The 27660-nt window shown below is 47.9% G+C and overlaps 1 protein-coding gene across 4 annotated transcripts in view; it reads right to left on the bottom strand.

Annotated features, from left to right (window-relative positions):
* Window positions 1-3133: 3133 nt before the first annotated feature.
* The window catches only part of ROR2 (receptor tyrosine kinase like orphan receptor 2), a 205432-nt gene continuing 180905 nt past the window's right edge, over window positions 3134-27660 (bottom strand). Inside the window, exons 5-9 of one of the 4 annotated variants that reach the window (XM_058566021.1) lie at window positions 15528-15655; window positions 11529-11843; window positions 10118-10363; window positions 6832-7034; window positions 3134-5438 (exon numbers count right to left, since the gene is read on the bottom strand). In XM_058566021.1, coding sequence (XP_058422004.1) covers window positions 3990-5438; window positions 6832-7034; window positions 10118-10363; window positions 11529-11843; window positions 15528-15655 — 2341 coding nt within the window. In that variant the 3' untranslated portion in view covers window positions 3134-3989. The remainder of the gene's footprint in view (window positions 5439-6831; window positions 7035-10117; window positions 10364-11528; window positions 11844-15527; window positions 15656-27660) is intronic. The other 3 variants (XM_058566022.1, XR_009223494.1, XR_009223495.1) reach the window with 3 other exon arrangements.

The raw sequence follows: 27660 nt of genomic DNA, 5'->3' as shown, positions 1-27660 counted from the left end.
CATTTGGTCCCATCCCACCCCTGGGTACCTGCATTTGCCCCCAAGTCCTTCCAACACCCAAGGGATGGTTCTGAATCTACCTCTCTGCATCTGGGCAACATTTTTCACTAAAATCTCAGCACTTAGACTGGGAAAGAGAGTGATCAGGACAAATTAGTGAAAAAACAATACTAATGAGTTGAAAATGTTAACTTGCCCTGTCTTTTCAAAAACATGCATTAGAGCTGAGCCAAGTGTCCCCGGGCCGGCTCCGTGCACAGCCTTCTCCCCACCCACGCCTGCAGGAGAACAGCACTCCGGGGCTGGGGTCCCGGACCGGCCCTTTGAGACAGCAGGGTAGCAGTGCACACTGCAGGTCCCCGTGGGAGGCAATACCACCCCCTTACAATTCCTGCCCTCACTCACTAGCAGGGCCATTCTAGAAACACCTCCTGCAGACACACCCCCGTCCACTGACAGGCAACAATCCCCACGGTGCACTGCTACACGACAAAAGCAAGGCGGAGAACAATTTGTAGAGAAGGTACCACTTATGTAAAAAAAAAGAGATAAATATAAGAACATATAGGTATGTTTACTTATATAGACATAAAAAACTGGGCAGATCCACAAGAAGCCAATAACAGTCATTACTTGGAGTCGGGGGAAGGCGGGGGATGGGAGAGGGACTTCTCACTGTGTCTTTAAACTATATGAATGTATTAGCTATTCAGTAAAATAAATGAAATTGAAAAAGAAATACAATATTGTAAAAGCACTGTTGTCTTAAGTGTGAACCCCTGACAGTTAGGCTCAAGTCCTTCTGTGTTGGTGTCAGGTGACCTAAATCCAGGCCTTCTCTACCTGAATAAAGCATTGCTCTTACTTCAAGAGCCCATTACTGAGCACGGCTGACCTCATGGCTCTCAGTGACAGGGTTTTGAGATAACGCTCTGAAGTCAATTTATTCTGATACAACCTCCTTCTCACAAGTTCATCTCAAAAAAGGTTTCAGATGTGTCCATAAGAAGCTCACATAGAACCAACGTCTGTGTAAGATTCGTTTTGGACACAATTGTAAAATCACAAACTGTCCGAAAACAGCTATCAATACTGAATGGAGAGGTGGAACAAACCCCAAGGCAGCACATTGAGACAGTGCGTCCCTGTGGAGAGAAAGTTTTTGTGGATTTAGTGGGAAGTGGTTGTATACTGTGGCATTTAGTCAAATACCCTAAAATTAGTACAGAAAAGTTAGCCATGGCCCTGTCAGATCGTTTCAACAAGGATGGTTTATCAAAAAACACAAGGAGTGTACAAGGTATTTGTGGCTTCACTGGCTTGATTAAAACTCAGTAGCTGTGGAAATCTCCCTCTTGTGGGAGGCAGCCTGCTGGATGGAACGGACGAGTGACATTATCTGAATCACACAACTTAGCTCTAACATCAGTTGTTCTGGAACATCCCAATTAAGTCACTTTTGTTCAACTGCATGAACTTTAAAAGCTCAATAATCTTCCTAAAGATGCATCAAGATTTTACAGTTAGAATGAGCCATAGCAAACAAATGCTATATTTAGCAAAAAAAAAAAATCCCCCAAATCAAAACCTCCCCCACTCCACCAAAAAACCCTCCGAACGTCTTTTGCAGAACCTGGCTGCTTGCTCTGCGGTGCTGTCAGCGGGCTGCAGCCTCCCGGTCATGTCTGGGGGCTGAGGGACGGTAAACTTAAGCAGTGGCTCGCCTTCCCGACTGTGCAGCCAGAGGACTATTTCCCATTTTTCACTCTCAGGTCTCAGCTCAACAGTTAAATCATCAGGTGGACCAAATTAGAGATAAATCAAGTTCCTCTTTCAGATCAGTGGAAGTGGGAAGTGGCTCCATTTCACTCTGACTTCTTTTAATATGCGATCTGGACCACACTTGCCGGGAGAGGGGCTCCGAGGGGACCCCAGTCATCACCCCAATCACATTCCTTCCTTCCGCCAAGCAGGGAAGAGTCCTCTCTGATTTCAGGATGTACACATTTTCTTTCTTTCTTTGTGTGGCTCTATCCGTGAGCAGCATTATGCTACAGCAGTGGGGTGAGGGGTGTACAGGACAGACCTGAAGTTCAGGATGACCCGAGGTGCTGGACAATCCAGATCAATCAATTCTGTGCCTCAGTGGCTCTCCGTGGACCCTGACTACAGCATCAGCACCCTCTGGGTGCTTGTTAGAGATGCCCTTTCTTGGCCCTGCCCAGACATGCCTGGGAGCAGCGAGGGTAGTGCTCCTCTTGTGACAAGCCCTGGGAGAGATTCTGAGGCAGGCTAAAGAACCACTGCCCACATTCGGGAAGCAAACTCCTAGCTGAGCCCCGCCGGGCCCCAGGGCTGTGGACCCACTCCAATAAACACAGAAACCTCCCAGGCGACATCTGGGGGAAGGGCCAGGGCCTGGGGGCTGTTTGCTGGCTGGCAGAAGGCCTCCAGGCCTCACCCGGGCTGTGGTGGTGTTACAGTGCCCCTCCCCCAACTGGAAGCCCTGGAGCCACTGACCCCCCCAGGTGACCCTGGTCCAGGTGTACTCTGGCTCAGGGGGCGCACTGCCAAGGACCAGAGGCACAGGTGGCCCGGGCAGGGAGTGAAGGGGGCCCGTTCCCCCTCACTGCCTCACCCCCCAGCCCTGCTCCAGGGCCCTGGGAAGTGCCAGGCTCCAGGGCTAAAAACGTCAGGGACCCTGGGACCTCAGGAGGGGAGAGCTGTTTAAAACCAACACCAACCTCACATCATCTGCAATCGCTTCACCCAGAGACATTACCAGGGGAAAAGCAGTGGAACTGGCTCCCATCATTCCTCTGCCAACGCACAGCCACACTCAAATGGAGGCGCTGGCTCTGGACAAGCCCCCCCAGCCCCCGCAAGGGCTCCGCCCGACCATCACCGGCCGGCGTCTCCATCACGCAGCACCTCCCGCTGCCCGACATCCTCACAAGCTGCAGAGAGCCGGCCAAACGTTCCGTGTGGCTTTATTGGATACACCAGGCGTGGGAGTTACACAAGAGCTCTCCCCGGGCGCGGACACAGGTGCCTGTGGGCCTTCTCTCACGGGAGCTCTGAAATGACAGACTTGCTCACACGCGGTACAAACACTAGCAAACCAAATATCCCCAAGTGGGGAAGGTAAACAGTTAAATTACTAAGTCATTATTTTAAGCTCAAAATATTTCAATGAAAATGGCATACAAAAACCATATAAATTACATTTAAGGTCTGTACATGGTTCTAAAAAAAATAACAATACTGTGCTCTGTACAATATTGCCTCCTCTGTAACATTCCAAACCCAAGAAACACTTTCCCTTGAATTCCAGAGCAGTGGGCAGAATACACATGCAGGATAATTAAAATCATTTCACAAAAATACAAAATCGTGTCGGTTTCTCGTAAGGCACATTTTGTTTTCATGCAGGGACTCCCATTTCAGAAGCCCACTTCTCATCGGACCCTGGCAGGTGACAAGCGGCTTTGGCCTGTTCCCGCTCATCTTTGGTGGTGAAGGGAGACTATTACTGGCAGGGGGGCAGGAGAGAGAAAGCAGCCTCCTCCATCCTCAACCAACAGGCCAGGCGCTGGGGATCGCAAAGGCCAGGGTCCCACCTGGCTGCCCCTGACAGGGCTGTTTTCCCAAAGTTTTGCACCATTCAACCCATATGCAATACAGAGAGAAGATGCCATCTCTTTTCCTTCAAAGTGCAGGCACTGCTCACTACTGATCTACCTTCGGGGAAATGCAGGTGGTGTCAGGGTCACCACGGTCCTGCTGGGCCACCACCCCTGCCTGGTGAGGTGCCACTGGTTAAAAGACCTCCAACCAAATAGGTGGCCCCAGCGGCAGCTCTGTGCACGAGAGGACGACAGAGGAGCAGGACTTCACGCGGTGAGACTGCAACCAGCCCACCGGCGCCGGGGGCTCACTGCTCAAGGCAGCCCGAGTCTCCCCCCGAGTGCCCCACAGCCCCGCGCGCCTCAGCCTTCCAGCTGGACCTGGGCCTCGTCCACCTGCAGCGTGTCACTGTCTCCCAGCAGCTCGGTCTCAGGGACGGAGCCGTCCTCCTCCTCCTCGGCTTCCCGCACGGGGCTCTGGGCCGCGTCTTCCGGGGCGTTCTGCGTGTCCTCAGTGCCCTCCGAGAGCAAGGCTGCCCTGTCCGCCACAGACGTGTTGGAGGGTGCGGTGGTGACATACCCCGTGCTGGTGGAGCCGCTGCCGCTGTGGTGGGAGCCGGGCTTGGGGACCATCTGGGCGGGCACCTGCTGCGGGGCCATCTGCATCGGGATCTGGACCGGGTAGAAGTTGGGCAGGTAGGCCCCGTAGGCCGGCACCGGCTGGTACCCGTTGACAGGGATGTAGAGCTGGGGCGGGGGCACCATGGGTCTGATCTGGCCCTTCATGGGGATGAACTGGGGCTGCGGGAAGGGCTGGGCCTTCTGCTTGGGCCCCCCATAGCGGGCGTTGCTCACGTTGCTGACGGGGCTGGTGCTCAGGGAGCTGGTCTGCGTGGCGTTGCTGGCCCCCGAGGTCTGCGCCGAGCTGTTGTAGGTGGACAGGTTGCCCCAGGCCCGGAGCCTGCTGTGGATGTCCTTGAAGCGGGGCCGCCGGCTGGGGAACTCGTTCCAGCACTCGATCATCAGGGCGTAGACCCAGGCGGGGCAGTCGTCCGGGCAGGGCAGCACCTGGCGGCTGCGCACCATCTCCACCACGTCCTGGTTGGAGTGCCCGCAGTAGGGCTGCAGGCCGTAGCTGAAGACCTCCCAGAGCACCACGCCATAGGACCAGATGTCCGAGTCCACGGAGAACTTGCCGTACATGATGGCCTCGGGTGACATCCAGCGGATGGGCAGCAGCGCGCTACCCATCAGCTTATAGTAGTCGGCCGAGTACACCTCGCGGAACAGCCCCAAGTCGGAGATCTTCACGTTCAGCTTGTCGTACACGAGCACGTTGCGGGTGGCCAGGTCCTTGTGGACCACGTGGTGGCTGGACAGGTACTCCATCCCCGAGGCGATCTGCGCCACCACGTGCACGAAGTCGGGGGGCTCCAGGGCGGACTTCACCGTGCGGTCGTCGTCTGTGCTGCCCACGTCCGAGTGTGGCGAGCGCATGACCAGGAACTCGTGGAGGTCGCCATGCGAGCAGTAGCTGAAGATCATGCTGAGGGGCTGGTCCTTGGTCACCACGCCCAGCAGGCACACGATGTTGGGGTGCTGCAGCCGCGCCCGCAGCATGGCCTCGTGCCGGAACTCCTCCCGCAGCGGCCCCTCCGCCTTGTCCTTCAGCGTTTTGATGGCCACCGCCTGGGTCTGCTCACCCGGCGCCGGGCCAAACAGGTGGCCTTTGTAGACTTTCCCGAACCGGTCCTCCCCGAGCTCCTCCATGAACCTCACCGTGGACAAGCTGATCTCCTTGAGTTTGGCCTGCTGAGAAGAGAAGCCCCAGTGAGACATTTCTGTCACCGCAACAGGAGAAGGAAGAGCGGGGGGACTGGGAAGGGGGTCTGGGGGCAACCCTGTGCCCCCGCCAGCACGGCCTTGCAGAGGACCCACTGGTTGTTCTACCCCAGACCCAGCCTGCCCTGCACACTGCTCTCTGCTCTGATACCATGAGGCTACCTGAAACCTTCAACAGGTCCCAACCAGGCTGCAAATCAGGTCCCCCCCAAATACGGCCAAGATCCCATGGCAGTGTGTGTGAGTGTGCACACACCTATTCACACACACACCCTCCCCAGCCAGGCTGAGCTCTAGCTGTCCCCGAGTCATCCGTGCACTCTCAGCTGTGTCCCCACCCGGGGCCTTTCCTGCTGCTCCCTGACACGTGCCTCCCGGTGAGGTCCAGCCACCACTGCTCATCACAGGAGACCCAGTGTCTTTTTCTCACGAACCCCACGGGGCACTTCCCACGATTTCTGTCACTTTTAGAGTCCAAGTCAGCTGCTCGACAGATGCTCCTCAGTGGGCCTGTTTTGCTGTTTCCTCTTGATCAGATTCTCGATTAGAAGCATTGTGACACCACACGGGGGAAGGGGATCCCTAGGATTTGCACCTCTCAGCCTCTATGACTTCCCGCCCCTTCTGTGTGCCTGGCCCCCATCCTTCTCAGAGGCTCCCTGTGTCTCTCTGCCATCCAGGCCTCTGCCCCCAGCAAACACACAGCGACTCCTGACCACAGAGCTGAGTGAGTCCACTCCCCCCTTCGAAGCCCAGATAGGAATGATTTTTCCCCCAAAGCGTGCAGTTAACATAAAGGCCCTTCACTTAAGCTGTGGCAGGCTGTCTCCTGTGCTGCATTTCAGCGTGTTCTCGCCACCCTAAGAGCTCCTAGGACGTGGGACAGTGGCCTGTCCTCCCACTTCCACTCCGAGACTGTTGCTCTATCCTTCCCCGAAAAATGAAGCAAAGCAAAACCAACCCAACCCCAAACTGACCAGGAAACAGGCCCTAGTCCCTTAAAAATGCCACAGTGACCCTCAAGTGGTGGGGGCAACTTGAGGCCTTTTCCTGTGTCCTCCCATGGGGACAGCTGAAGCATCCGAATCAGGACAGCTCTCTGGGACCCACACTAATAGGGCTCGTCTAGGTAGACGGAGAAGCCCATTACCTGTGGGACGGCGAGTCCCGAACACACCTACCATTTATTTCCTGAGTACACAAATGTCCTCATATGTTTTAAAGAAGAAACAGCAAAATGAAGGACAGTTTAAAAGAATTATGTGTATCAAGTAAATTAAGGACCCCGATGTCGCAGGTAACCCATCCCCAGGTTAAGAGGTTAAGCCCGGGGGAGCCGCCCCTTAAATACGAGGCAGGAGACCTGCTTGTGCTGGCTGATGAGCGGCATCTCCACGTCCTGGCTGGGCGAGGCCATCAGCTGGCGCCGCTGTGGCGTGGAGGCGGACGCCTTCTGCTTGTTCCGGCACATGCAGACCAGGAAGAAGAGGCACGCGATGACCAGGGGGATGGTGATGCTGGGGACCAGGATGTACAGGATCCCCATCCTGCTGCCGTCCTGGGGGCCTGTGAACAGCAAGGCTTTCTTGAGTTTTCTGAAAACACCCCCTCGTCAACTCCAAGTTCTCCACCACCAGCCCAACCCCACCTCCAACTGAAATATTTAAGCACAGTGGATAATCAGGTAAATTGCACAAAGGGGCAAAATTGCCCACCAAACCTAAATAAGAAAAAGTGATGTACCAAAAAATGCACATCCTGCTGTACGTTTGTGACTTAATCCAGAACCGCCCACCACAGAAACAAATCAGAACACAAGCACAAGAAACAAATGAACTCTGAAGGTTTGTTTACCATTGCAGTGGTAATGACACTGCTAGTCCCCTGCCTAATGCTGGGACACCAGGGGAGACAGTCGTCTGCTCTGTCCGATGTCGTCTTTATGAAATGATGAAACACATTTGCCACTCGTCCTCGGCGAAGGAAACTCGGCAGTGGGATTAGAAATGATCCTTTTCTTCACTCAACATTTTAGGATTTCCCACATTTTTGTATGACGAACACATATTCTTTCAAGAAACTAATTAAAAATGCATTGGATTTAAAAGAGCACCTGTGGCCGATGAGTTTGGCCCAACGCAACAGGCGGCAGGGGCGCCAGCATTCTTGAAAAACGACGGTAAGATGTGGGCTCTGAGGCCTCCAGCACGGCCCCATCTTCCACAGCGAAGGGCAGCGCTCTGGCTCCCTCTGCAGGACTCACAGAGGGCACAGCGCACAGCGGCTGAGAGGCGGAAGCCAGCCAGGCCCCAGGCGCCCTGCACACCTCTGAGGTGGAGCCGCGCTCCGCTCTGTGAGGAGGCGGAACTGTCTTCTGCGCCTTCTGCAGAGGGCCCCCTCCCCCCCCTGCAGCTCTCTCCTTAACCTCATGAGCAGTTACACGGGACGAGGGCGTCCCTCCCTGGGTCTAGTGGCTAATGAACTCTCCATCTGAAGCCAACAAGTGACTTCTGGTCAATGTGGTCCCTGAAAAAGCTACTTCAGTTCTAAAGATGAATATTATCACCACCTTAGTAAAAAAGCATTGTTCCAACCCCGTCTTCCCCCAGCCTCCAAAATAAGATAAAATCAAATTAAAACACACACAAAACCCTCCTGGTGCCAGATGCTCTAGAGGCCTCAGGGGCATGGAGACTTGGGGTTTTCATTACTAGGGCTCAGGGAGATTCCATGCCCCTCAGGCCAAGATCAGAGATGTGAGCACCATCCAAATATTTGTATGGCCATTTATTTTATCATAATCTTGTTAAAGTCACCAACAAAACACACACTTATTAATAATTGTAGTATTAAAGAAAAGTGCATATTCCTAATACCCCATTTCACCAAAGGCTATATACCATTGTTAACAGGTTGAGGTTCACCTAACTACATAAGTTGAACATGGGCTAACCAATATTCAACTATTTTGACATACAGAAGCAGTAGTTTCATATGGCTTTTTAAAATAGAATTTTAAATAGAATTCATTTTAAATAGAACCATATCATTCATATTTTCCTGCTCCTGGCTTTGTGGCAGAATAATGTATCTCAGACCACGTTTCATGTAGAACAGACAGCTCGAGGCCTTTGTTCTTCAGTAGCTGTACTCTGTTCCATGGTATGGACACACTTCACTTACCACCCACCAGCCCCTAGTGGTCAGCAATCAGTTGAACAGTGGTTTCTTATTTAGCTATTAAAAGTGATTCTGCAATAAATATCCCTGCATTTCTGCCCTATAAGTACGAATATTTCTGCAATGTAAGATTCCTGGAATTGCCAGGTCAAAGAACATACACATTTTTCTTTATGTTTTGATTTATTTTTACTTACAGGAGTAATACCTGCTCATTGTAAAAACATCTTATATTTGAACATTTTTATAGGTCATGGGAAATTGCTGCTGCAAGTTTGGTGTGTGTCTTTCCAAAACTTCGTCCATGAAATACAAGTGCCTATGTGTGCTCACACACACCTTTCACTCATTTTGTGTCTTTTACAAAGAAAGAGAGAGAAAGCAAGCTACTGCCCTACAACTTGTTTTTCCCCTTTAATAGGACATCATGACATCCTTACTTGCAGGAAACTGTTTTAAACAACCGTAGCATCTATATCTACTCTAGATGAATAGCTATCCTATCGTCTAACCACTGACATTTCATTCTTAAAATGTATTCCTGCAATGAACACACACTCAAAGATTTGTTTGTGAACTGCTGAGTTAAAGGGAGGGCCAAATTTGGAACTGCCCAATCACACTTTCAGAAGGTAACGAACACCAGTTCTCAGTCCTTCAGCGGCAGGGTGGAGGCCCCAGGCCGCGAGGAGGAGGTTTCCAGGTGCAGGGTGAGCCCTGCTTTGCTTCACCCATTAACCTCTCTTTATCAATCATCTCACAGTCATTCTCCACCAACCCTCTCCCTCCAGGTTCCCAGATGTGAGACTCAGACGGCAGCTGGGTCTTGGGTACCTGGGCCAACTGGAGCTGGTGAGACGTAAACGACTGAGATACAGGGATGATCATGTTTGTGAAGTCTGCATCCATTAACTATACACTCTTCTCCTATTCACAATATAACAGAGAAATAGCAGGGAAAGCGGTGAAGAGATTTAAGTTCTATTTTTGCCTCACTCTGCCAAGTCTACATGCGAGAGCTGAGCCGAGCGGGAGGCGAGGCGAGGGGAGCAGGAGGTGTCGTGCCCCCAACTACAGATGCCAGGCTGAGGAGCTGGTTGTAACTGTAACGGGAGGCATTTTTGCTAATGTTGGGAAATATTATGTGACAATGTTAATGGAGAAACAAGATGCCAGGACCACACGTGGGAAAAGGGCTGACAGAAGGGCCCCCAACTGTAAATAGCAGTCTCCCCTGTGTGGTGAAATTAGGGGATATTTGCACATCATTCTCCAGACTTTTCTATAATTTAAAACATCCCACAGTGACCAGATATTAGTTTTACAACCAGCAACAGCTTTGTTTAAAACAAATGATCATGGTGGTGAAACAGGGTGGGTGCCCAGGAGCCCAGGTGCCTCCTGGTCCCACGACATCACAAAGAGCACGCAACAGTCAACACGTTAAAAAAAAGAGAGAGAATACATACTACACGAGGGAACGTCACACAGTTCCATGCGTACGTTTTTATTCTGCGTGAAGCACCACGGGCCCTCCATCTGCCCTCCGGGGTTCCGGCAGTAGGCGTGCCCCCCTCCGAGCTCGGGGAAGTCTGCGCTGGTCAGCTGGTGGCTGTGGGGGTGCTGCAGGGCCCATGGCTGGCACTGGTGCCCCGACTTGGTGGTGCTCGCCGTGCCTCTGTAATCTGTGCCTGAGCCGTTGTAGCACTGATGGTCTGAGAGAGAGGACACGTTAGCAGGCCCGAAAATTAAGAGGAAGCAGCCCTCCTCTGGGGGCACAGAGTGTACTGTTCAACTCCTCCAGACTATTTGCCTGCATGTCCCCAAACCGGAATTCCCAAAAGACCCAAAGATTTTACATAACTTCCCAGAAAAACAGCATTAAAAGTAATGACTTAAGTTCCAAGCCCACAAATTAAACTGGGGGTGCATCAGGGATGCATATGGGGAACAAACCCCACCAGAAGTTATTCCCTGACCCTGAAACCACCTTTGGGACCCACCAGACACCCCCAATCCAGAATGAGAATGTCAACCCTCCTGTTCACTTGCACTAGAAGCAAAACTGAACTGTGCAGGAGGGCAGATCAATCTCCAGGCCTGGCCCACAACCTCAGACGTCCCCTTAGCTGCCCAGTGAGGACGCCCGCTCAGCCACATGTGAGCAGAGCCCGGAGCATCACTCCACCTCCACTGAGGAGACTGGGAGGGCTCCCCAGCCAGACCTGGGGGTGTGCGCTTGTTGAATGGTTACGTAGTGCTTACCATGTGTAGGCACTATTCTAAGAACCTCCTAAATAGAAACTCATGTAACGTTCATTTCAACTTCTCAGGTAAGTAGTTTCTATCCCTGTGTAATACAAGGAAACCTGTATTTAAGCAACTTGCTGGGGGTCACCCGGAGTAAGCCCTGCGGCCTGGAGGTGGATGTGTGCAGTCGGTCTGGAGCCCAGGCTCCGAGTGCCCTGGTAAGGAGCCCTGCGGGTATCCCGGAAGCCCCGGTCTAGCCAAAGAAGTGAATACAACCCCCAGGAAGGCAGCCTCTTCCTGGGTCCCCCCATGGAGGGTGGCAATCCTGACCCAGTGAATGATGAGAGGTGCTGTAGATCGCAAGGCGGGTTTGAAGTCGGCCCTGCCTCCCCAATGCCCTGACAGCGTCCGGCGGCCAGCACCGAGAGCACGCCCCTCTCAGAGAAGCAGAGTGACTTACTGGGCTGGCAGGGGCCAGGCTGGGGTGCAGGCCTGGAGCTGAGGGGCTCCAACCACCCCCCAAGCCCCACGTGACTGCCCTCCCGGAACAGGGGCCCGGGCTGCGAGGATTCCGGGACAGGATGGGGTCCCGGGGCTGGCCCCGACGGCGCGGGGTGGGGGGGGACTCACAGCGGCCCAGCCTCTCGGCCGGGATGCCGATGCGCATGCAGTTGGCGGCGGCCGGGCTCTCGGGCATGGGCAGCGCCTCGCACTTGGGCAGCTGCAGCCGCATGAGGATGAGCGGGTTGGAGCGCGCGATGGTGTACTCCTGGCGGCACAGGTCGCTCTCCAGCACCTCGCACTCGTCGCGGCACAGCTCGCGGGGCTTGGGCGCCCGGGAGCGCGCGTCGCACAGCGGGAACACGAAGTGGCAGAAGGACGGGATGGCGAACTGCGAGCACTGGTCCGACAGGTGCGTGGAGGTGCCGATCATGGTGAAGGCCGCTGCGGGGGCGAGGCGGCGTCAGGGCTGTGTGGGCCCACGCTGGGGCCCCGACACCTGGCCCGGCCCCTATCTCCGGCCCGGTGCCCCCCTCCCCCCATCTCCCGCCCCTATGTCCCGCCCGGCATCCGCGGTCCCTATCTCTCACCTGCGGGACTTGCCCCGTCCCCCGCCCCCCACCCAGTCCTCCGCCCACTCTGGAGAGGCTCTCCCACCAGAAAGACTCCAGGGAGCACGTGAGCCGCCCTGATTTGCACCAGACACAGAAAGAAAGTCCTGGTCCTAGGGCTTCACTTAAAAACGTCAAAAGCGGAACAACAAAGAAGGAAAACCAGGCCCAAGATTTCATCCAGCTAGATGCTTCTTCCATGACAGGAAGATTCGATTTCAGACCCAAAAGCCCTTCCTAAGCCCTGCCATGAACTGGGAGCTCTGCAACCCGGGGCGGCATGTGAAGCCGAGGGGCTGGGCGACTTCTAGGAGAGATTAGAGAAGAGGCACAAGGACTGGGCCTCAGTCTCCCCTCAACCCAGGTCTGCCAGCAGAGGATGCAGCAGCGGGGAAGGGCACCCCAGAGGATGAAGAGAGAGTGCAGAGAGATGGACCATCAGCCCTGTGAAGTCAGCGGGACTGGAGTAAGACGAGGACAGGGCGGACGGGCAGGGGGTGAAGGGAGCCTGCAGGTCGAGTGCTGGGAGGCCAAGCCGCAGCTGGAGGAGGTGCAGAGTGGGGAGATGTGCATCAGGGAGAGTTTTGTGATAAAGGGGGGCAGAGAAGCCACTGTAGCAGGAGGGTCTGGAGCCCTGGTGGGTTGGTTTGCCTTTCAGAGGCCAGACGTCACAGGATGGACATCTGTGTGTGATGGGACTGAACAGACGCCTGACCTGCAGAAAGGAAGGGGTGGGGGCTGCAGAGATAAGGTCTGGCCGGGTGAGCGGGGCAGGGGTGCCATAGTGGGCTCTCGCCCTCTCCTCTAGGCTGTGCAGCCAGGGCTCAAAGGAGAGCATCAGGCAGAAGGCCCACCCCTCTTTGACCTGTGAAGGACCTACTTCTAACCATTTGATCTTGGACCGCTAAAGGAAGAGAGGCCCCTTGGGCTACCCACCCTGCTGAGAGGGAAGAAAACTGGACAGGATGGAATTTAGTTGTGGGACGCCCCTGCTCCACCCATGACTTGTAGTGCCGTGCCTGGGGAGGCCAGCAGGTGGCGCTGCTGGCCCATTTTCCCGGGGAGACCCCACCAGGGTAGATGAGCTGGAGTGGTCCCCTGGTTCTGGCCCTGCTGGTTATTTACTATAGGATTGCCGGTCATTCAGGCCTCACTGGGCCTGTGTCTTTATCTGTCAAATGATGTGTTGAGACTGCATCCTGGGGAATGAAAGCCCATGTGGAGCCTGTAAAATGACCAGTAAAATGAATGGTCAAGGAGGGTCTGGTAACAGGCTGTGTCCATGAGGTGTAGGCAGTGCCGTGTGCCGGGCACTCTGCAGCGTGCTGGTCACATCGTCCTTAGTCCTTCTGGCCAATATTAACATTGAGGAACAGAGAGGTAAGAGGTTAAGGGGCAGGGTCTCTGGGAGTTGGCCGAAGACCAAGGTTTGAACCAGTTCAATCCCATCATTGTGGAGTTGGCCTTGATCCCCAGGCAGGGAAAGATTGTCTAAGGGAGCCCAACCTGCTGTTTCTCTTGGGGTAATCAACCCACAGGATGCCATGGCTGACCCTTTTAGGATTTCTCTTCACCCCTCTCCCCTCAGAACATATCACGAGAGGGCTTCTTTCTGAAAGTCCAATTGCAGGCACCGAGGAGGTCTAACAACCCAAGTCCTCGCTGTTGTCCACCCTGCATGTCACTCTGAAGGCTTCTTGGGGCCCATTCCCTGGGAAGCTTCCAGATCCCAGGAACTAGTTCCAACAAGCAAGCTCTCAAAACAGAGCCTGTGTCTCCACAATCAACACAGTCTCTAAACCACAAGTCACTCAGTCCAGAGCAACTTCAAATTTATTTTTTCAAAAATCCACAAATCTAGGGACTCTTCATCCTAAACGTTTATCTAAAAACTGCTATAAAGTCAGTCTGCTTCACTATCTGAGTTGTTCAATCCTTTAAACAATTCCTGAAGAAATGATGGAGGGACAGTCTTGTACCTTGAATCAGTGTTTGCCCGTTAGTAGGATGTAAAATTAATTCTGGAATCTGTGGCTAGCATTTTAAAAGATGATTAGAACAGAACAGAGGATGTCAGAGGGCATGGTTCGGATTAAGGCTGTAACCAACTTTTTTCTTTAATGAAATAAAACTGAGGAGAAAAATAGAGTGTGCTGCTTTTGGTAAGGGTGAATGTTGTTTCCTGTAACCCATTTCAGTTCTATGAAATATATGTATGCGTATACTAATTCATGATACTTTTTACTGTGTGTTGTTGTCGAAAAGGTTTGAGATGTTCTGCTTTAAGTGTCATAAAAAGCTTTTCCAATGAGAGACACCAAGATTTTCTAAACATTCTCCCCGTGGACCAAGATGGCACCTTCTAGGATCCTCCAGGTCCCATCACTGCCCTTCCAATTTCTCACTGGACACCTGGTCCTGTCCTCAGGGGACTCTGCAACCAGGGGCCAGACAGCCCCTTCCGTGACCATGACCTCACACCCTCCAGACTGAGGGTGAAAGACAAGGCCAGGGTTCCAGCTGGATGCTCATTCTCGCCCCTTCTCAGGGCAGTGCTGTACAAGCCCCATCAGAATCTCCCCGGGGGCCGGCATCAGAGGTCGGCCAGAGACTCTAGTGGGCGACTGGGGTCAAGAACTACCATGCAGAGAACCCAGTTAACCTCGGACACCTGCCGGCTTCACAAGGTTTTCCTTGATCCTTCTAGAGTCTGGAGAGAACAACATGTGTGTGTTTGTGGGGAGACAGAGATAGGAGGAGGAGGGCTTTGTCCTAATTCATTTTCTCACTTTTCAAGGGATTTCCCCCAAGAAGACCTTTGCATCAACGTGGAAAAGTTGGTTTGTTGAAAGCTAACAACCAACCAGAGAGGGTAACTCCTAAGAGACGGAGAACGACGAGCAGCTTCATTCCTAAATGATCTGCTTCATTTCTCCCGCTGTGAGGCAGGCACCTGAAGACCTGACTGTCCCTGGGAACCGAGGCTGACACAGATCTGAGTTTATTGCAGCATCCCCACGCACGGCTGATAGCCTACAAACCTCTCTCCCAGAGAGCTGAAATCAGACCTGTGTATCTTTCAACCCAGCACAGCTCCGAGAGGGCACAGAGTCAGGAAAGGCAGAACAGAGAGGTCAAGCAGAATGAATGTCATGGGCACCGGGCTGCCTGCACGAGGGTGGCAGCCCTGGGACAGGAGGCCCCAGCGATGCAGTGAGGACAAGGCGAGTTGGGGCTTTGGACACACACGCTGGCCTAATTCAGTATGTTAGAAGTATCTTCTATGCAACCTACACTTGCTAATTTGAACATACAAACGGGAACATTTTAGGATAAACCATGGAGGCAAGAGCAACTGCTTCTAAGAAAGGTTTCTGGCCTTCTATCCAAGAGACATGGAACAGGGGCTCCCTGTCTGGGGTAATAACCAAGAAAACACACAGGTGGGACCGTCTGTGCGGCAACAGGCGGCTGCACACATGCGCGTTGCCTCCAAACAGAGGTCTGCAGCTCTTACCTGTGATTCGGTTTTCAATCTCCCCCTGCATCTGGAGGGAGTCCACGTAGATGGTCCGGTTCCCAATGAAGCGCGCACAGGCGATTCCCCGATAAGGCTGGCAGAACCCCTCCTCATGGTAGTCGTCTCTGGGAAAACACACAGTCTGTAAGCACACTGGAAGGTGTAAGTATCCCCGATTATTTTTTTTTTCTTTTTAAATCCAGCATCTTACCGTCTAGCCATCTTGTTCCTTGGTATTTACCCAAATAAACTGAAAACTTATGTCCACACAAGAACTTGCACACAGATGTTTATAAGCTTTTTTCATAATTGCCAAAACTTGGAAGCAACCAAGATGTCCTTCAGTAGGTGAGTGGATAAATAAACTGTGGTTCATCCAGACAATGGAATATTATTCAGCACTAAAAACAAATGAGCCATGAAAAGACATGGAGGAACCTTAAATGCACATTACTAAGTGAGAGAAGCCAATCTGAAAAGGCTGCATACTATAGGATTCCAACTATACGACGTTCTGGAAAAGGCAAAACTATGGAAAAAAGATCAGTGTTTGCCGAGTGGGGGCTAGCAAATTGGGGGAAGATGAACAGGTGGAGCCCAGAGGATGTTTAGGGCAGTGAAACTACTCCGCATGATACTGTAATGGTGGCTGCACGTCATTACACATTTGTCCACATGCACAGAATGTACAAGAGTGAATCCTAACGTAAACTGTGGACTTCAGTTAATAATAATGTATCCATATTGGCTCATCGATTGTAACAAATGCACCACACTAATGCAAGATGTTACTAATAGGGGAAACTGTATGTGCAGATGTGGGGGGGGGGTTACATGAGAACTCTGTACTTTCTGTTCAATTTTCCTGTAAACCTAAAACTGCTCTAAAATATAAAGTCAATTAACTTAAAAAAATTCCAGCATCTTTAAGGAGGGGATAGAACCAGGGGAGAACTAATTGAGTGTGAAAGATGGATTATAAATGTGAAGTGTACACATGGGTGGGTATGTGTTCACGTATATGTATAAATACACACAGACTGTTAAACATTAACATGTTTCATCTTACCCTTAAACAACATCAGAAACATTACAGCACATCCCTATAAGCTTTCAATGTTTGCAAGCAAGGCTTTTATGAAAACGATGATAATCCAGAAACTGTATGCTACCATTAGATTGTAGGAGAGAAATGTGAAATGGAGGGAAGCAATGGAGGGGATTCCAAAACGTCTGGCCCTCAAAGAATTTGCACAACGAGATGTGCTTACTCTACAACAGCGGTGTGACCTCATCATTGCCATGTAGACACACAGACCACGTGTATACAGATGGGGGACAGAAAAGGGGAGACTCCCAGAAGCAGTGGCCTTCCCTCTTGGCCCCAAAGTCCGACCTTCCCAGAGCCTGCAGGGAACAGCCTGCACACGTCCCCATTGGAATCTGTGCTAAATTCTTTTTGGTAGAACCTGTTAGTCTTGCCTTCAGCCAATGAGATCAGTCATTCTAGGTACCCAGATGCTTTTTAAAGTGGCTGTCAGGATGCTCCAGGGAGCCAGTAAAAGTGAGCCACAGCAGATATATTAGGGCAAAAGAGAGGGGGCCTGGGCTCCCAGGACAAGCTTCCGACAAGTGCCTCAGGCCTGCAATTAAGTCACCTGCTTTCTAGCAAATCTGCAGCCTGCCCATAAGCCTAATAACACTTGTCATTCCACTGTACGTTGATTTAGACCATCCCCAAAGGAAACCTGTGTTGTGTCCAATTTAACCAAATGGACTTAAAAATCCCTATGTTAGCTCTCTCACAAATGCAAAATCTGGACACTTGTAACAGTGGAGACAAAGGGTCTGGTGGAACACCCCCTCTTCAGCTGCCTCTGGCTCTCCCCCTCCTCTTCTGTCTTCCCAGCCCCTGAAGAAAGTCTCTTTTTCAAAGAAAAGAACCTGGAGCCATAAGTAATCTAAATAAGGATGTTCTGGTGTCAACAAGAGCTGGAAGCCCTTTCTCTCAAGCTCACCGGCCATTATTTCTTTGGGTCACGGAACCTTTAAATGTAGATTAAATAGGCAAGCACATGTGCTAACAATACACACCCGACCCACCCCTCTTTACTAGTTGTGAGCTGGAGTTAACTGTTGATTAGATTAAAACCGATGCCTATGCTTGTTGAACACACCAGCACAAGTGCAGGTCCCCCCGCCCCGGTGAGACCCGGTGTGTGTGCTACATGCCACTGCAGGTCGGGTTCAGGGCACGTGCCCACTATGCTAGGAGAACCATTAGGAGGCACATGCTCTGATTAATGTCAGCTATGCCGAGGGTATGAGGTTTGATTCAGTCAGTCCCTCAGGGTGACCCCACAAGTGGGAGCAATTTCTTCTCTCCACTTCAAGAGTCAAGGAATAGAACGCCTGGTCCCTTGCTGTGGGCTCCTCCCAGGCCACTGTCAGGTACTCACAGGATGGGGAGAGCAATGGAGGTGGAGGGAAGACGTGCTGAGAAGGGGCTCGAGGCCACCACATCTCATCCACAGCTTACTCCTCTCAGCGGGCTTCCGATCTGAATTTTAGAGAATGTCCAAAAACACAAACAGAAGTGGTTGATCCTTCAGGTCTTTAAGTTTTGAGAAAATAAGTGGGAATTACTTTCTAGTTTCAAACAGAATGATATTTTATCTTTACCTGGCATAGTTTAGGACCTCTGGAGAGTGACAGAGCTGGAGAAAGTCTGTAAAACCAGTCTCTGAGCGACTGGCACTCTAAGTGCCATCTGTAAAATCCCTTAAACTGCACAAGCGACACAGATGTGCTCACCACATCGCGGAACATCAATGTTATGGAAATCCAATTTTGGAAATCTCCTACATTCCTAATGCTGCAGGCACTGATCTAAGGGGCAGTGACACAGATGAAGAAGAAACAAACACCAACAAGTTCACCGTCAAGGAGGGGACAGAGAGAAATAACCACAAGACTGGTTAAAAAAGGCAACAGGAAAGGAGGAGGAGATGGAAAGGAAACAGAGAAAGGACCATCAAGCTGTGACAGAAAGTGGCTCTTCACGAAGGGCTGAGAAGATGGTGGGGCCTGTTGGCCCCTGCCCCCCGATGGAACATGCTAAAACTAAAAATTGGTTTGAAGAAAAGCTTAGAAAAATTCCTGGATAGAAATAATGAATGACCTTTAAAGAAAAGTAGGCTCCTTTATAGCTGAAAAGTAATCCATGTCAAAATTCAAATGTATTTGCATACTGTGTAGGAAGGTAACTTTTTCCCCAGTTTTTTGTTAAAAGTGGTAAAACCATTTTCATAATTGTTCTTGTTATGAAAGGGTCTGCCTGTAATAAACAGGTGGCCTACTTGAGTGAGGCAGAGGAAGTTATAGCTCCAACTTGGGGGGGGGGGCCCCAGAGCAAAAGCACAAAGAATAAACTGAAATAAACCACTTTAACAAAGCCTGAGGCTAAACTCCATAAGCTTCAGGTGATCTGACAGTAATCTAACAGGCTGCTGTAATAGAACACGCTTGAGGAAGGTAACAAAATCTAGAGTACAAACTACAATGACTGCTATACAATAAAAAATTACCAGACATGTGAAGAAACAGGCAAATATAACCCATGGTCAAGAGAAACAAAAGCAAAGATGACCCAGATGTTAGACTCAGCAGACCAGGACTTTAAGGAACTGTAAGTATGGAAAACAGTGCACAGAAGAAAGTATAATGAGGACATGGGTAATTTCAGGAGAGATGGAAACTAAAAGAATCAAGAGGAAGAACTAAAACATACAATCTCCAATAAAATTTCACTGGATGGTATTAACAACAGATCTGATAAAACAGAAAATAAATCAGTAAACTTGACAGGTTAATAGAAAATTTCCAAACTGAAACAGAGAGAGACAAAAAGTCTTACAAAAAATAAACAGAGCCTCAGTGAGCTCTGGGAAAGTACAAGGGATCTAACTTATGTGCAATCACATCCCGGGGGAGAGAAGAGATGCAAGGAGTTGGGAAAAACGTTTGAAGAAATAATGGCCAAAATGTTTCCAAATCTGGTTAAAAAACAGTAACACTGATTAAGGAATGTCCGTGCAAAGCAAGCAGGACAAATACAAAGGAAACCACACCTACTCACACCACAGTCCACCTGCCGAAAACCTAGGATGAACAGAAAAAGGAGAATGTGACAAATAACGGCTGACCCCTCATCAGAAACAACGCAGAACAGAAGAGAAGGGAATGACAGATCCAGTGCCCTAGCAGAGAAAATAAACTGCGAACCCGGAATTCCATACCCAGCAAAAACACCTTTCCAATAAAAGGGTCTATTAACCAAAAAGACATAAACATGAATGCACCTAATATCAGAGCTTCAAAATATATGAACAAGAATTAACAGAACTGGAGGACAAAACAGAAAAGTCTACAATTATAGATGGAAAATTTCAGTACTCGTCCTGAAGTAATTAATGGAACTAAGCAAAAAAATTAGTGAAGAAACAACAGTGGCAACACTGATGACCCCTTGACTTAATGGACCTTTGTAGAGCAATACACCCACCAAGACAGCATACACATTTCAGTGCCCATGGCCCGTTCACCAGGACAGACCATATGCTTCCCACAAAATAACTCACAATAAATTTAAAAGAATTGAAACCATAAATCTATGATCACACAGAATTAAATTAGAAATCAATAAAAAAGATATTTAGAAACTCCCCAAATATTTAGAAATTAAATAGCACACTTCTAATAACCTTTGGACTCAAAAAAGAAAATACAAGGAAAATTAAATTTTAAATGGCATGTGAAAATATGAAAAATGAAAACAGGATACTAAAGATTTGTGGAACACAGCTAAAAGAGTAATTAGAGAGAAATTTATAGCTTTAAATGCTTAAATTAGATAAGGTTTTATACCTTAATAAGTTAGAAAAAGAATGGCAAATTATACCTGAAGTAATTAGAAAAAAACACTAATGATAAGAGCAGAAATCAATAAAATAGAAAACAAACAATAGAAAAATCAATAAAGCCAAAAGTTGGTTCTTAAAAACATTAACAAAATTGCTAACACCTAGAAAAACTGATTAAGAAAAAGAGAAAACACACATTACCAATATCAAGAGTTCACAAAGGGACATTACCAAAGACCCTACAAATGTTAAAAGATAATAATATATAGAAATATATGAACACAGATCCAACAACTTAGAAAAAAAGGACAAATTCCTTGAAAAACACAATACAAAATTAGTGCAAATAGAAATAACAACTCAGAATAGCCCGAAATCTCTAAAGGAACTTGAAGTTGTAATTAAAAACCTCCCCACAGTTAAAACTCCAGCCCCAAATAACAGAAACTGGTGAATTCTGTCAGACATTTAAGGAAGAAACAGCAACAATTTTATACAAACTCTTTCAGAAAATTCAGGAGTAAGGGACACTTTCTAGTTCATTTTATAAGGCAAGCATAACCTCAATACAAATACTAGCAAGGATGTCCCAAGGACATTACAGACCAATAGCCCTCCTGATCAAAGAGGTAACATGCTCCACGAAACAACAGTGAACTGGACCCAGCAAAATAAAAAGACAATATAGAAACGGGTAATGGACCAACTGGGTTAACCCAGGAATACAAGGTTACCTCAACATTTAAAAACCAATCACGGAAAACACAGACACAAAGAGAAACCATGTGGTAATCTCAGTTGATATGGAAAAGCAGGTGACCAAAGTCAACACTCATTCATTATCAAAACTCTCAACAAACAAAATAACTTTCTCAATTTAATAAAAAGGGCACCTATGACAAGCCTACAATGAATTTCTTAATGGTGAAATAAGGAATGTTTTCCCCATTGAAATGGAAATAAGATAAAGATGAGAGAGAGAGAGAGAGAGGGAGGGAGGGAGAGAGGGAGGGAGGGAGGGAGGGAGGGAGAGAGAAAGAGAGAAAGAAAGAGGGTCGATAGATAAATGGCTTAAGATTGGAAAGGAAGAAATAAAACAATCTTTACTCACAGATGATATCATAATTTACATAGAAAAATCCTAAGGAATATATTTAAAAACTACTAAAACTAATAAGGATTTAGTAAGGCCACAGGAGAGTCAATATAATCAATTGTATTTCTATATGTGAGCAACAATTAGCAAATGAAGTTTTTAAAAAATATCATTTATAATAATATTAAAAGCACATGAAGGAGTAGTCAGATTCAAAGAGACAGAAAGCAGGATGTTGGGTGCCAGGGGCTGCAGGGAGGGGAGAACGGGGAGTTAGCGTTAAGGGTACAGAGTTTCACTTTGGGAAGATGAAAAATTTCTGGAGGTGGATGTGGTGATGGTTGCACAACGATGTGAATGTACTTAGTGACACTGAATTGTACACTTAAAAATGGTTAAAATACTTAGGAATAAACATTAAAAGAGGTACAAGACCTCTACACATTTAAAACTTCAAAACACCGCAGAGAGAAAGGAAAGAAAACCTAAATAGAAATCTAGACCATGTTCATAGATTGAACACTCAATAGTTTTAAGATGTCAGTTCTCCCAGCACGCAATGCCACCTCATCAAATCCTAGCAGGATTCCCCCACAAATTACTTTTAGTTGCAGTAGGAAAAATAGCTATGTAATGAGAAAATGGATCTTAACCAAAGTGAGCAAAATTAATATCACCAATAAGGGGCAAACGGACATCATGTCGCTCCAGATGTGATTCCCTGAGAAGGAAACATCATTTATGTAGTATTTCAGTCAAAAACACACAACCAGAATCTAATCATGACGAAACATCAGTCAAACTCAAACGTAGAGACATTCTATACAATAACCGCCCTGCACTTATCAAAAACGTCAACGTCATGAAAGGTCGAGGAACTGTTCAGGTTAAAGGAGACCAAAGCAGCACGGGGGGGATCCCGTGCGGAGGGGAGTGGGATCTAAACAGCATCACAGGGACAATTACAGAAATTGGAGTATGGCTGGCAATTCAAAGACATACATCCTGAATCTGAAGCTGTTGGTCTGTGAGGAAATGCCACTGATCTTAGGGAATACACACTGACGTATTAAGGGGTAAAGGGGTGTGTGAATGCAACCTACTCTCAAACGGTTCAGAAAAAATAATAATTACAAATATTCACAGAGGAAATGATAAATCAAATATGGCAAAATGATAAAAATTGGTAAAGCTGGGTGAAGAGCATATAGGATTCCTTATTACTATTCGTGTAACTTTTCTGTAGGTTTGAAGTTATTTCAAACTCAAAAGTTAAAAACATCCCAGTAGGCACTTTTTTGCAGAAATTGACAAACTGATTCTAGAATTTATATGCAAATACAAAAGTACTAGAATAGTCAAAACAATCATGAAAGAGAAGAATGATTTACACCACCTGATTGTAAGACTTACTATAATGTTATAATTATCAACACAATGTGGTAGTGGGGTATAAGAACAGATCAATAGAATATGATAGAGAATTCCAAAACAGACCCTCACATATGGTCAACTGATTTTCTTCTTTTTTTTTTTGTGAGGAAGATCAGCCCTGAGCTAACATCCATGCCAATCTCCTCTTTTTGCTGAGGAAGACCAGCTCTGAGCTAACATCTATTGCCAGTCCTCCTCCTTTTTCTTCCCAAAGCCCCAGTAAACAGGCATATGTCATAGTCACACATCCTTCTAGTTGCCGTATGTGGAACGCCACCTCAGCATGGCCTGACGAGCGGTGCGTCGGTGCACGCCCAGGATCCGAACCTGGGCTGCCAGTAGCGGAGCGCGTGCACTTAACTGCTAAGCCATGGGGCTGGCCCCAACTGATTTTCAATAAAGGCACTGAGGCATTCAAGGGAGACAGGACAGTCTTTTCAAAAACGGTGCTGGAAGAACTGGATATTTGTATGGAAAAAAAAATGAACTTAAACCCATTGATTCACACCATACACAAAAATTGCTTTTGAGATAGATCATAGACCTGAACATAAAAGCTAAAATTATAGTGCTTACAGAAGGAAACATAGGAGAATATCTTTATAATACTGAGGTAGGCAAAGGCAAAGATTTCTTAGGCATGAGGCATAAAAGAAAAAAAAAGATAAATTAGACTTATCAAAATTAAATTTTCCTGCTCATCAAAAGACAGCATTAAGAAAATAAAAAGGCAAATCACAGGTTTGGGGGAAACATTTTATATATTTGACAAAGGAACTGTATACAGAATATATAAATAACTCCTATAACTCAATAGGAAAACAAACAACACACAGTAAAATTGGACAAAAGGCCTAACAGATACTTCACAAAAGTGTGGCCTGGAAAGATGGTCCCCGTTTAGTGGCTGAGGAAATGTAAATTAAACCACCACAAGTCATCAGGACACAAGACACTAGAATGACTAAATTACATGACTGACAATATCAAATGGTGGTGAGGATGTGGAGCAACTGGAACTCTCACACACTGCTGGTGGCAGTGTAAAATGGAGGGACCACTTTGGGGAAGAGTTGGGCAATTTCTTACAGATTTTACATATACATTTACCATCTGACCCAGCAATCCCACACCTAGAATTTATTCAGGGGAAATGAAAACATGTTCACAAAAATACTTGAACACAAATGTTCATAGCAGCTTTATTTATAATTGCCCTGAACTGGAAATCCTAATGTCCATCAACAAGTGAACAGATAAACATATTGTAGTATCTTCATACAACAGAATACTTGCCATCAATAGAAAAGAATAAACGACTGTACACGCAACCAAAGGAAGACTCTTTCAGATATTACATTTAGTGAAAGAAGCCAGACGTAAGAGTCTCCCAAGAGAATGTAAGCAACACAAGGCAAGAGGTTTTAGTTTTTGTCTGTTTCATTCATTGTTGTATCCCCAAAACTTTGAACAGGGCCTGGCACAGAGTTGGCCCTCAACATAAATTTGTTAAATGAATGAATGATTTCCTTGAAAATTAGACACTATATATTTATTTCTTTCTATTTCCAAGATGAACTACTCCTAGCATCCAATTATACTGATGTCCTATTAGATGTGGGAAAAATGTCCACTTGGTCCAACTGAACACACTCAACACCAACATTCATGTCACAAAAACCCAACGTTCGGAAAGAACCTTTTAGAAATATTGGCTTTTGCCATGGCCATCTCTAAGGCAACGATCACACGAAGTGGCCAGGGGCAGAGAAAGTGGCTCCAAAGTTACCAGTTCACTGGGAAGTAAACGCTCTTCTCTTCTACCGCGTTCAGGGAGCTGGTCCCTCCCAGGGAAACCCTGGAAGGTTGGTATTTCCTTGGGTGACTTCGGAGGTCAGTGTCTAAAAACCTCTCAACCACGCATAATAGGGCCTAACAGCTAATACATGGGCTCCAGTGAAAAGAAAAAGACTCAGTGGGAGCATTAAATGTGTTCCTCCATGTCAAATGCCAATATTATCATTACTGCTAAAGTGCAGATATTTTCATTTGTGTCACTTTGTGGTCTAAATTAAGGATAGTGTGTGTGCATTCTCTAATTACCGGTGATTGTCTGTTCAGTCGCTTATTGCTTGCATCACACAATATTACAATGAATTAAGTTCCTATCTTTTATTCAAGGTCTGCACTATGGGATTTAAGGAGAGTTACATTTTCCAGAAAAGAGAACCTATCATAACAAGAAGATTGGATTCTCTCCTCCTTCCACCTCCATTTGGTTAGCTTGGTGTTTAATAGCTCTAACATCAAATGCTGAATGTCAGCCTTTCCCCTGAGTTAGTTTACTTGCCCACTGTAAGGCAGCCTGGTTTCTCCTGAAGTCATTGTTAATTACTGGCTTGTCAGTTGGCAGTTTCAGGGTGTTTTTACAGTGCTATTTTCCTGTAATTAGGATAAAGTTTTAACAATTCCCCAAAAAATAGCCACAGAAGTTTGAGGTAGAAGATAGCCAAGTTCCATTCAGACACGGAAAGTGTGAGGTGCCTGTGAGTCATCCGCCTTATGCGGCTGAATCTGGGGGCCTGAGATGGGGAGATAAGTCGGACTTGGAAATGGAGACTCCAGGGTCATGAGCATACAGGCAGACAATGGCTGAAGCCTTGGAATTACCCACAGTTTGTGAAGTAAGAAAATAAGAGGGCTCAGGACACAGCCCCAAGGAAGGTGGTTTCCCAGAGGCCAATGCCATAATTAACATAAGTTTTAATTGTCCAAAAGAACAACATACTTTCCTTGAAGCAGCTGCTTGTTGAAGCGTATTATGTGTGCACACACTTGTGGGCCATGAGGTTGGCCCAGGACAACAACAGGAAATATGGAAGCTCTGACGCCAAGATTCAGGGAGCAGCCCCCCACCCTACCAACCCCCACCTGCCCTGCCACACCCCCCACCGCACCGCCATGCTACCCCGCCGGTGTATGTATGGGTCTGTAATCATGAAAATGAACCACTTTTTGAAAGAGCAGATAAAAACGACACCCATATAAGAAATGTGAGACACATAGCCTCGCAATAATCCCCTCGCATTACCCAAACTGCTACCTGAGTAAGCTATAATAACCCTGTCTTTGAACCTACATCTGTGGAGAAACAGCCTGTTCTTAAAGCTTTTGTTCTCCAGACACACACCCTCCTCACCACCCCCCCTCAAATAGATGGAAGGAAAAACAATGTTTAAATGGTAGTAGATCCCTTAACCTCTGAGGATTTCCACCCCCCACCTCCCTCAACACAAACTGTTGTCCACCACACCACCGGCATCCACGTGTGTGGACATGTGAGGGCAGCAGCCGGGGACAGAAAGCAAAAAGTTCAGAGGGGGAGAGTCATCGCAACCAATCCTGCCCACATTTCAGAACCGACAGCAGCGTGCCCGACGTTCCCTTGCTGTACACAGGGATCAACCAAGGCCATGTTATCGTCCACTGTTCCAACTCTCCATTTGCATGTACAAGATAAACCACTAGACCCACAATGAAAGAGCTTTGACTGCTGTGCATTTTCTCAGGAAATGGCCCAAGAGAGGGGTCACAGCGTAGCATAAGCTGGTGATATTCCAGTGACAAAGACGGAGAACTCGTGGACGATTCTGTTTTAGATCCACTAATTTTCCTTCTTTCTGTCTCCATTTTCGTTGACTTCCAGAGATATCATAAAGGAGGTGGAGGGCAGTTTATGAAACACAATCACAGTCAATGGGAAGAAAGAAATCATGGCCACAGAAAGACGTCCCCCAGTGGGCTGGAGCCTCAGACCACAAGGTATTGATTAAAGGTCATCTGCCAGCACAAAGTTTGCAGGTCAATTCAGCAGCACATTAAAAGAATAACCCACCCTGACCAAGTGGATTTCAATCTAGAACCACAAAGTTACTCAGTAATAGGAACTCTATTATGTAACACAATGTTAACATGTTGAAAGGAGAAAAACTACACAATCACCTTTGTAACTGAAAAAGTTGCTGCAAAAATCAAACATCTGTGCAATTCCAATCAAAATACAAACTCATAAACTTCGTACAGAAAAGTAAAAGACAGTGGTCAAGTTAATTTAGAAAAATGGTATAGTAATCAGGTGAATGTGTTAGTTGGCTCAGGCTGCAAAACAAACACCACCGACTGGGGAACCTAAACGACAGTGCTTTCTCACAGTGCTGGAGGCTGAGAAGTGCACTACCAAAGTGCTAGCCTGTTTGCCTCTTCAGTTCCTGGCGTGCAGATGGCCACCTTCTAGCCGTGTCCTCAAGTGGCAGAGAGAGAGAGATCTCTGTTGTCTCTTCCTCTTCTTATAAGGACACTAGTCCTATTGGATTAGGGCCCCACCCTTATGACCTCACTTAACCTTAAATACCTCCTTAAAGGCACTATCCCTAATACAGTCACATTGCGGGGATTAAACCTTCAATATATAAATTTTGGGGGGGACATGATTCAGTCCGTATCAGTAGCAGAGACTGTTTCTCTACATATAGCAAGATACATTATTAAGATATACGGGTTAGAAGATTGTGGTATTATTCCAGGTACAGAAGGTAGTGGAACAAAACAGAGAGCCTAGAAGCAGATCCACACGTATAGAAATTTCACATATGACAGAGGTGACATTAAGTTCAGTGGT

This window comes from Diceros bicornis, chromosome 22 (assembly GCF_020826845.1).
Source record: "Diceros bicornis minor isolate mBicDic1 chromosome 22, mDicBic1.mat.cur, whole genome shotgun sequence".
Lineage (NCBI taxonomy): Eukaryota > Metazoa > Chordata > Mammalia > Perissodactyla > Rhinocerotidae > Diceros > Diceros bicornis.
Note: the sequence above shows the minus strand (reverse complement) of the source record. Positions and strands in the feature narration are given on the sequence as shown.